This window comes from Mugil cephalus, chromosome 19, assembly GCF_022458985.1.
Source record: "Mugil cephalus isolate CIBA_MC_2020 chromosome 19, CIBA_Mcephalus_1.1, whole genome shotgun sequence".
Lineage (NCBI taxonomy): Eukaryota > Metazoa > Chordata > Actinopteri > Mugiliformes > Mugilidae > Mugil > Mugil cephalus.
Window position 1 is genome coordinate 2,263,681 of NC_061788.1, and position 9,858 is coordinate 2,273,538.

The 9,858-nt window shown below is 43.5% G+C and overlaps 1 protein-coding gene across 2 annotated transcripts; it reads left to right on the forward strand.

Annotated features, from left to right (window-relative positions):
- On the forward strand, nucleotides 1-8,574 carry zgc:56235 (Voltage-dependent anion-selective channel protein 2-like). Of its 2 annotated transcripts, XM_047569461.1 has the most exons (10): nucleotides 2-164; nucleotides 2,006-2,077; nucleotides 2,780-2,829; nucleotides 3,156-3,158; nucleotides 4,538-4,690; nucleotides 4,781-4,833; nucleotides 5,427-5,648; nucleotides 6,451-6,601; nucleotides 6,702-6,759; nucleotides 7,714-8,574. In XM_047569461.1, exons 2-10 carry the CDS (start codon nucleotides 2,011-2,013, stop codon nucleotides 7,803-7,805), a joined length of 849 nt encoding a protein of 282 aa, XP_047425417.1. In that variant the 5' UTR covers nucleotides 2-164; nucleotides 2,006-2,010; the 3' UTR covers nucleotides 7,806-8,574. The 2 variants fall into 2 exon arrangements, with proteins under 2 accessions (XP_047425418.1, XP_047425417.1); XM_047569462.1 differs by lacking the exon at nucleotides 3,156-3,158 and having other exon boundaries at nucleotides 1-164.
- The last annotated feature ends 1,284 nt before the right edge of the window (nucleotides 8,575-9,858 follow it).

A 9,858-nucleotide genomic window follows, 5' to 3' on the forward strand; every position in this document is an offset into this window, starting at 1 on the left:
TTGTTCGCTTATTTCTCGCCGGCTCTGCGCATGCGCCGTGCTAGGTCTCCTTCATTGTGCCCTGTCCCCGTTATAGACGCGGCTAAAGCTAAGCTAGCTGTCACTCCTCTCCGCAGCATCACTCCAGGGACTCTCCCGGCTTCACAAACACATCTCCTGCACCGGTAAGGAGCTGTAACGCCGCTACTGCAACTTAAACGCACCCGTGAGCTTTATAAAATAATATCTTTGTGATATTTGTGCGTTTATCACCAAGGTTAGGTAGATATCTTCTTAGCATGTTATAGCGGTTTAGCTAAGGGTAACCGTTATGTAATGATGTTTAGCCTCGTAATGCACCGTTTAATCCCGGGGTTTATAGGTGCATTACATTATAACACAGGTATAACACTGTAATATATTCAGAGTTAGAGTTTTAAATGTGCCTGTTAATTTGTTAGCAGCTTTATTAGCCGCTTTCCGGCTAACCGGCTGCGAAGGGGCGTGTGTTCTGGTTCTGGAGGTGTAGGGGGGGGGGGGGTTGACTGTCAAACCCCCCCTACACCTCTTCCTCTGCCCATCTGTTGTCCTTTGTCCCAAATAGGACGTGCAGCATGTAGCATTATTTGATGAGAGCAGAAAAGGCTGCTTAGCTTAGCTTAGCTTTGTTCTTTTGGAGTTGATCTAATCCAGCTGTTCACACATCTGCAGTAAGAATGTGCATTTAGCTGCAGGAGCACACTGCTCTTTTAATTTTAGATGTTTTATCCATAAAGAGATAGATCCCTTTGTTCTGGTGCATTATTAGCTTAGCTGCTACATGTGTCTCCTTAAGAATCACATGTATTTTTTTATTTTTTTACTTGACCTTCTAATTGTCCTCCCAGCTTTTTAAATTGATGTTAGCATCTCTGCAGCCTCTCAGAGAACAGCTTGTTCCTTTTCCCCCTGGAGGTCACGGAGACCTGGCGTCTGAATCATGCCACGCCGACATCATTATTCAGCTGCACGGGAAAACTGCTGTGACTTAGAGGCTGGAGGAGGATGCTGCTGATGTGATACTCTCTCCTCTCGTTACGAGCCTTTTACTCCCAGGACATTTCACCACCTGTGAAAACTGAGCAGAAGCGACTTCGCCTTTTCTGTTTTAACGCTGATAAAAGCAGGAGTGTGCAGCTCTTCGATGCTTTCATGCTGACATGCTAAAGCTAGTCAGACGTTGCTCTCAAATGCAACTAGACATCACTCACAATTCCACGGTGAAGCTTCACGGAGCGGTTGTCAATGGCAACTGTCAGTTATAATGATGTCACATCCTGTTTTTAAATAAATCGAAACGTGAACATACATCAGCATCATCAAAATAAAAAGGACGGGATGACTACAGGCTAATAATATAAAGATGGATGGTGTCTAGTGTCCCTAGTGTCTGGCTGAAGTATAGGTCATAAGCTCCTCCCCTTCCATGTTAGTGGGCGGGGCTTTGGGCTGAAATAAACCACTAAAATACACATCAAATAATTATTTTTCAATGATGATTTCTGTGGTTTTAGGTATTTAATGTAATATCGATGCATGTTCAAGTCTTCAGGTTTAGTTTTAGTTAATTATTTGATGCTATAGAAACAGAATGTGACTTAATGGGCGGGGCATCAATAAGGTGGCTCCGCCCTCCGCCCCACTCTTGCTCCTAAGTCACAAGATGGCGCCGCCAGTGTCCCTCAGAAAATAGCATCAGTTTGGTCGATGCAAGGAAGAGGAGACGTGTCCTTATTTACATACAGTCTATGTGGACGAATTGTATTTTAGTGCTTTAGTTTGGTCCAAGTCCCACCCACTAACATAGAGGAGGCGGGGCTTATGTGATCTATACTGCAGCCAGCCACCAGGGGGAGCTCAAAATTCTCCTACTCGTCTTTTGCATACACTGTCATGGCGTCCGCTTTTCTTACAGTCTATTATTATTATCATTTATAATTATATTTCTATTATTTCTTTTTAAAAAGCGGCTGGTTTGTGTCCTCAGGTGCGATGGCCGTCCCTCCTTCATACTCAGACCTGGGCAAAGCAGCCAAGGACATATTCAGCAAGGGCTATGGTGAGTGTTATTGTGTTGATTTAAACTCCGGGAGTGAATTATTAGCCGACTCGTATCCGTGGAGATGATTTTAAAGGTAATATCTGTAAAAACCATCATCTTATTAATGTTTTATAAGCTAAAGTAGAAAAAAAGTCTTAATGCTAAGCTAATCCATCCTCCTGTTAGACCTAACTGCAAAACTAAATGGAATTAAATCTAACCACATCCTGCCTTTACTTTGTTTTTTCATCATTATTATTATTATTTCAAATGAAGCACTATTGAGGTAATTATCTGTAATGATTTTCCAGAGGCAACAACTTTATAACATCATGAAATAAATCTTAAGACTTTAATTTGGCTCCAGCCTGAGTTCATCCAAACTAGTTTTTAACCATTTATCGAATCCTCTCCACCTGCAGCCTCATTTACGAGCTTTTATTATTTATTAATCACTTTTAAGTGGATTCTAATAACGTATTGATTATTTATGAAGCTCCTCATGGACACGTCTCGGGATATTTTCCTGAAGTTTTATGACTCAGAAATCTTTAAACGTCTCGTTAATAGATTTTTTTAATTGATATTTTAATAAAGTTTATTAATAAAGAATGTATCTGTTGTTTTGTTTTTAGCATTTTAACTTTCTTTTATTAACTTTTTACACATATTTTACACCTTTGATGTGAAATAAAGACGATTATTAATATTATTCAACAGGCTTTGGTGTCGTGAAGTTGGACCTTAAGACCAAATCTCAGAGCGGAGTGGTAAGAACACGTCTTTATCTGTATTTATCTTTACCTGCTCTTCCTGCGTCTCTGTGGCTGAACCATGCGCTGCTCCTCAAACGCATCCTGCCAAAAAAAAAAGATTAAAAACTCAGCCCGGCCATAAAAATAAAAAATAAAGAGTCTGCTGTGATGAAGCTGCTGCTGTGACTGGGAGCTTGAAGGTTTCCAGGTTTAATGCGTCGTAGAGAAACATGACCAGATGTGTCTGTGTCTCTACCTGCTTCCTCCCTAACTGATGCTCTGTCTCCATGGTAACGCCGCTGCCAAACGCCGCCGCTCTGGACGCCGCCGCTCTAACGTAGATGGTAAGATCGATGTGGGACCGCGCGGCTGCCGACACGTTTCATTTCATCCACCAGCATCGTCTCCGCTCGCTTTTCATTCCTCTTCTCGTTTATTTGGTTTTAAACGTTCGTTCCTGCAGCATGAAAATCATCAGCGTTCGTTCTTTAAGTTTCAGCTTCATGTTTGTCTCGTTGCTGCGTTTAAACCCCGGAGTTAAAATAAAATACTGTCAGTGTGTTTCAGTCTCCTCCTTCCTTCTTTACTTCCTTCCTTCCTTACTCACTTCCTTCCTTACTCACTTCCTTCCTTCCTTCCTTCTTTACTTCCTTCCTTCCTTCTATCCTTCCTTCCTTCCTTACTCACTTCCTTCCTTCCTTCCTTCCTTCCTTCCTTCCTTCCTTCCTTCCTTCCTTCCTCCCTCTCTTCCTTCCTTCCTTCCTTCCTTCCTTACTCACTTCCTTCCTTCCTTACTCACTTCCTTCCTTCCTTCTTTACTTCCTTCCTTCCTTCCTTCTTTACTTCCTTCCTTCCTTACTTACTTCTCTCCTTCCTTCCTTCTTTACTTCCTTCCTTCCTTACTCACCTCCTTCCTTCCTTACTTCCTTACTCACTTCCTTCCTTCCTTCCTTCCTTCTTTACTCACTTCTCTCCTTCCTTCCTTCGTTCGTTCCTTCCTTCTGTCCTTCCAACCTTTTGTCCTTCCTTCTTTCCTTCCTTCCTCACTTCCCTCCATCTTTCCATCCTTCCTTCCTTCCTCACTTCTCTCCTTCCTTCCTTCCTTCCTTCCTTCCTTCCTTCCTTCCTTCCTTCCTTTCTTCCTTTTGTCCTTCCTTCCTTCCTTACTCACTTCCTTCCTTCCTTCCTTCCTTCCTTCTTTACTCACTTCTCTCCTTCCTTCCTTCGTTCGTTCCTTCCTTCCATCCTTCCAACCTTTTGTCCTTCCTTCTTTCCTTCCTTCCTCACTTCCCTCCCTCTTTCCATCCTTCCTTCCTTCCTCACTCACTCACTCACTCACTCACTCACTCCCTTCCTTCCTTCCTTTCTACCTTTTGTCCTTCCTTCCTTCCTTCCTCCCTCCCTCCCTCCCTCCCTTCCTCCTTTCCTCCCTCCCTCCCTCCCTCCCTTCCTCCCTTCCTTCCTCCCTCCCTCCCTCCCTTCCTTCCTCCCTCCCTCCCTTCCTCCTTTCCTCCCTCCCTCCCTCCTTCCTTGCTAACATGGACCAGGTTTCATTCGTCCTGTGTCTTTTGTTCATTTAATGTGTCTCTGACGTCTTTATCATTATTAATGATCTTTTTATTTTATGGATCTTTTCTGGGTCTAACTCTCCCTCCTCCTCCTCCTCTTCCTCCTCCTCCTCCTCCTCCTCCTCCTCCTCCTCCTGCTCCTCCTCCTCCTCCAGGAGTTCAACACGTCTGGCTCCAGTAACACGGACACAGGGAAGGCGTCTGGAAGCCTGGAGACCAAGTACAAGATGAAGGAGTTGGGCCTGAGCTTCAACCAGAAGTGGAACACAGACAACACTCTGGCGACCGAGGTCACGGTGGAAGATCAGGTCAGATTATACGAAATTCATAAAACCGAATGAGAAACATTAAAGAGACGTTAAAGAGACGTTAAACTAACACTTTACCTTCATCCACAGCTGACTCAAGGACTGAAAGTCGCCTTGGACACGTCTTTTGTCCCGAACACAGGGTGAGACACGACTTCTTCTGTTAATAATCAGCTGAAAAATCTATATTTAATCACTTACACTCGTTTCCTTCCTCTTTAACCTGGAATAAACTGACGTTATGGAAAATATAAAAATCTGAATAAAAAAAGAATCTAGTCGCTCACGACAACAACACAATGATCAACAATAAACTGTAGAATAAGAGTTTCTAGCCTTCCAGCTAATAGTAGCTCTTCCTAGCCTCCCAGCTAATAGTAGTTCTTCTTTTCCTCCTAGCTTCCTAGCTTCCTAGCCTCCCAGCTAGCAGTAACTCTTCCTAGCCTCCCAGCTAATAGTAGTTCTTCTTCTCCTCCTAGCTTCCTAGCCTCCCAGCTAGCAGTAACTCTTCCTAGCCTCCCAACTAATAGTAGCTCTTCCTAGCCTCCCAGACAGCAGTTGCTTTTCTTAGCTTCCTAGCCTCCCAGCTAATAGTAGCTCTTCCTAGCCTCCCAGACAGCAGTAGCTTTTCCTAGCTCCCTTGCTAATAGGAGCTCTTCCTTTTTGCTCCAGAGGAGACGTTACAGTTCTTCTTCGTGTGTCGTGTTCGTCCCCTCCTTTCCTTCCTCTTCCTCAGTAAGAAGAGCGGGAAGCTGAAGACCGGCTACAAGCGCGAGTACGTCAACCTGGGCTGCGACGTGGACTTCGAGGGTCCCATCATCCACGCCAACGCCGTGCTGGGCTACGAGGGCTGGCTGGCCGGCTACCAGATGGCCTTCGACACGGCCAAGTCCAAACTGGCCCAGAACAACTTCGCCCTGGGATACCGGGCCGGAGACTTCCAGCTACACACCAACGTGTGAGTGGTTCATACTCGTCACGTCATAAAGGTTATTCTGAACCTGGACCCAGATCAGAGCACTGCCCCCAGAGGCACGATGGAGGCATCACTTCATCTTCCAGTCATTCTGCTCCCTAACAGAGTGAAGCCTTTTTTCCTGGTTGTCCTCACTGATCAGTGGTTCCCTTCACATTGTCCGTGTGGACATGTTCTTACTTCGCCTGTATTTCCATGGACAGGCTTAACTCTGTGGACCAGCTTTGTCCCCATCCTGCCTCTTTCATACTCTGCACTTATTTGTACTTATTTTATACGTAGTTTTTAACTTCTCAGTTACCGTAATAACCGTATTCTGTGTGCAAGATATTTTTTCTCATTCATAAAAAGCTAAAATTGGAGACAGGTCATCCAAATCGGGGACGTCTCGTCACCATAAAAAAAAACAAATAAACAGCCAACACAGCTCCTTTTTGTGGCACAAGTCTTTTTGTCATTTTTTGGACCTTTCCATCTTCACCATGTTTGTTCAGAGGCGCCACATTGAAAATGTTCCGGTCTGAATCAGAGTCTCACGGTGCAACGTTCCCAACGCTGTGTAACCAAATACACCGGTATCCAGTATGAACCGGTGTACAACCCAGCCTCTACGACCTAGTCTCTTTATTACTTTAATTGTGTTCTGTTGATGTCATCGTGCCCACTGTGTCTCTGCTGCAAAATGAATTTCCTTCAGGATGTGAATACATCTGAACTGAACTAATATCTTAATAAGACTCTCTTCTTCTTCTTCTTCTTCTTCTTCTTCTTCTTCTTCTCTCAGTAACGATGGGACTGAGTTCGGTGGCTCCATCTACCAGAAGGTGAACGAGGAGCTGGAGACGGCGGTCACTCTGGCCTGGACCGCCGGCAGCAACAACACTCGCTTCGGCATCGCCGCCAAATACAAGCTGGACAAAGACGCGTCTCTGTCGGTGAGTTCCTCTCAGAGTCCGTTCATCGCTCCACTTCCTGTCGTGTCTCACGTCTCCTCTTCTTCTTCTTTTTCTTCTTCTTCTGTCCCCCAACACACAGGCCAAAGTGAACAACGCCAGCCTGATCGGAGTCGGCTACACCCAGAGTCTGAGGCCAGGTACGTAGCAACACTTCCTGGTTAGGAGACGGGCTGTTGCCATGGAGACTGAACACGTGTTCACTGGAGAAAGAGAAGGAGGAGCTTCACACCTACTGGAAATAGAACAGGAGAAGAAGAAGGAAGAGAGACGGAGAACAGGAAGGAGAAATAGGAGGTGTTGAAGGATAAAAAGTAGAAGGAAGAGGGGGAGGTGGGGGAGAAAGAAGAGGAAGTGTAGAAGATGGAGGTCAGGGGGTGGGAAAAGAAGACAAGTTGGAAGTAGAAGAGGAAGGAGAAGGAAGATGAAGTGTAGAAGAAGAAGAATAGAAAGATTTGCAAAAGAGGAGAAGGAGAACGAAGAACAAGAAGAGAAGTGGAGGAAGGAAAAGGAGGTGGAGAAGAATTAGAGGGAGGAGCAAAAGGAAGTAAGAGAAGGAGGCAATCAAGGAATAAAAGGAGGATAAAGAGAAGTAGAGGAAGGAAGTGGGGGAGGAAAAGATGAAGAAGAGAGAACAGGAAGTAGGGGAAGGAAGTGCTGATGAAAAGAATGAAGACAAGTAGGAGGAGGAGGAGAAACATTAGACGGCCCACAAAGAGGAAGGAGGAGAGGAAGGAAACAGCTTGATAAGTAGAAGAAAGGAAGTGGAGGGGGAGAAGAAGAAGCCTGTCAGCTGGTTACCGTGGTTACGCCTCTAGTGTCAGCTGGTTACCGTGGTTACTCATCCTCCAGTGACAGCTGGTTTCCGTGGTTACTCCTCTAGTCAGCTGGTTACCATGGTTACGCCTCCTCCAGTGTCAGCTGCTCCAATTGTCGTCACTGATGCGAAACAAAGCGTTAAATTCCTTGTTCTCGTTAAACTTTTAAACGCTGGCTCAGGTTTCCTAACTGGCTCCAAACTGTTAACTCATGTCATTTATTTATTAATTTAATCAATAAATGAATTATTTTTGTATTATTTTGTGGCTCTGCAGGCGTGAAGGTCACCCTCTCTGCTCTGATCGACGGGAAGAACTTCAACGCCGGCGGACACAAGGTCGGCATGGGCTTCGAGCTGGAGGCGTAAAGAGGACACGCACCAACAAAGAAGAAAAGCACCCAACCACCTTCATCACGTAGCTCCTCTTCCTCATCACCGGACTCTCCCTCACTCCCTCCCTCCTCGCCTCCCCCTCGTGTTCACGCCTCTTCCGAGAATTTCTGACAGTGATAGTCGAGTGTGGAGGTCGATCCTGACGCTGTTTACTATTTATTTATTTTCTCTGGATAGGTCATCGGATGAAGTAGTCGTCAAAGCTTCGTTAAAGCCTCGTTAAAGCCTCGTTAAAGCATGTAAGAGTGAAACAACGCTATGCTAAGCTAAAAGAAAATCGCTTGGTTGAAAGAAAAAAAAAGGTGCAGAGTGTCTGTTTTCTATTGTTTTTCTATTTAATTTGGACTATTTGATCCGTGCAGCTTGTTTTAAACGTGTTTTCTCTGAATCATGACCGGAGGATATTCTCGCTTCCTTCTCACCTCGTCTCGGTAGATGAAACCAACGTAGAGGAATCTTCTGGTAGCCGGCGTAGTTAGTTTTATTTCCTACTGCGTTGTTTTCATCTATCTGTGATCTTCGTCCTCTCCTCCGCAACCTGACAGGACGAGAAGAGGGTGTCGTGTCCCCACGTACAGCGTCAAAACGTGTTGTTGTTGTTTTGCTTTATTTTTATTTTCCAGCTCATTGTGTCGTCATGGTAATGAAGCTCATTTTCATCTTTGTCTGTTAGACACAGTACCTCATTTTTTTCCAATGTAAACGAAGGGAATTCTAATAATAAAAAATGGAAAAAAAGCAATGTGACATCTCCCTGCTCTTTTGTTAGCTCTAATGCTAAGCTAAGCTAATTAGCTGGTGGTAGTAGCTTCAGATGAGCAAATGCTATTTGTATTTGAATACAAGTCTTGGCAAGAGAGCAGTTCAGTAATGAAAAACTATGCCTGTAAGATTTGTGGATTCAACACGTGGAGATGACGCTAGCAGTTGTGTAGCTTAGCTTAGCATAAAGACAGTATGTAACAATAAAAATAAAAAAAGAACTATTACAACAAGAAAGAATTCTGTGAATAAAAGGGTGGAAAGGATTTCTGGTTTTATGTAAGGTATTTGTTTCCTTAATGCTATGCTAGGCCAGTTGTGGCAGATAGCTAGTGGCAGCAGCTATTTAGCTTAGCTTAGCATAGAGACAGGAAGAAAAACAAATACTAGACCTACTAAAATCTATAGGAAAAAAAACTAAAGTTAAGATTTGTGGTTTTATGCTGTGTAATTGTTTCTTGCCTTAACGCCATGCTATGCTAAGCTAATTAGCTGGTGCCATTGGCTTCAGATTCAATGAGTAAATGTTATTTTATTCCAAGCAAGAAATCAGTTTAGTGATGAAAAACTATTCCTTTCAGATTTATAGATTCGACATGTGGGGCCACACGTTACAGCTGCCTAGCTTAGCTTAGCATAAAGACAGGTAGTTGTTCCTTGCTTTAATGCTATGCTAAGCTAATTTGCTGATGGCAGTTAGCTAGAGGTAGCAGTTGCCTAGCTTAGCTTAACATAGATCAGGAAGTAATATTACAAAAAACTAATTAATACCAAAGCTACAACATTCTATGTGATTCTACAATATTCTATAAGAGAAAAGGATTTATGGTTTTATGGAGGGTAGTTCTTTCTTACCTTAATGCTATGCTAAGCTTATTAGCTGAGGGTATTACCTTCATATTCACCACACAGACTTGAGGGATATATTAATATTCTAAAGTGTTAAGAGGAAACCAAGTTAGCATGTTTCTAAAAAAGGAAAAGTATTAATTTTATATTCTTCATGACAGGCTAAAGCTGGCAGCTGCCTAGCTTAGCTTAGCATAAAGACAGGAAGTGATAACGAATACTGAAATACTACATGCGATCTGTAGTAAAAAAAATCTATGTAAGAATTACATTTCAAGTTAATTAATATATGGAAGCCTGAGCTAGGCTAGTTGCCTTAATGCTAAGCTAACCTCAGTATCCACAGTTTCGTGTTTGCTTCTGTGTTTTAATCTAAATCATGGCAGAAAATCAAATGAGATGAATTTTTACAACA

Excerpts from the sequence above, each read along its gene's own strand:
- zgc:56235 (XM_047569461.1), top strand. The coding sequence starts at position 2,011 with ATGGCCGTCCCTCCTTCATACTCAGACCTGGGCAAAGCAGCCAAGGAC. Across the intron at positions 2,078-2,779 it reads CATATTCAGCAAGGGCTATG|GCTTTGGTGTCGTGAAGTTG; the intron begins GTGAGTGTTATT and ends ATTATTCAACAG. Across the intron at positions 4,691-4,780 it reads AGGTCACGGTGGAAGATCAG|CTGACTCAAGGACTGAAAGT; the intron begins GTCAGATTATAC and ends CTTCATCCACAG.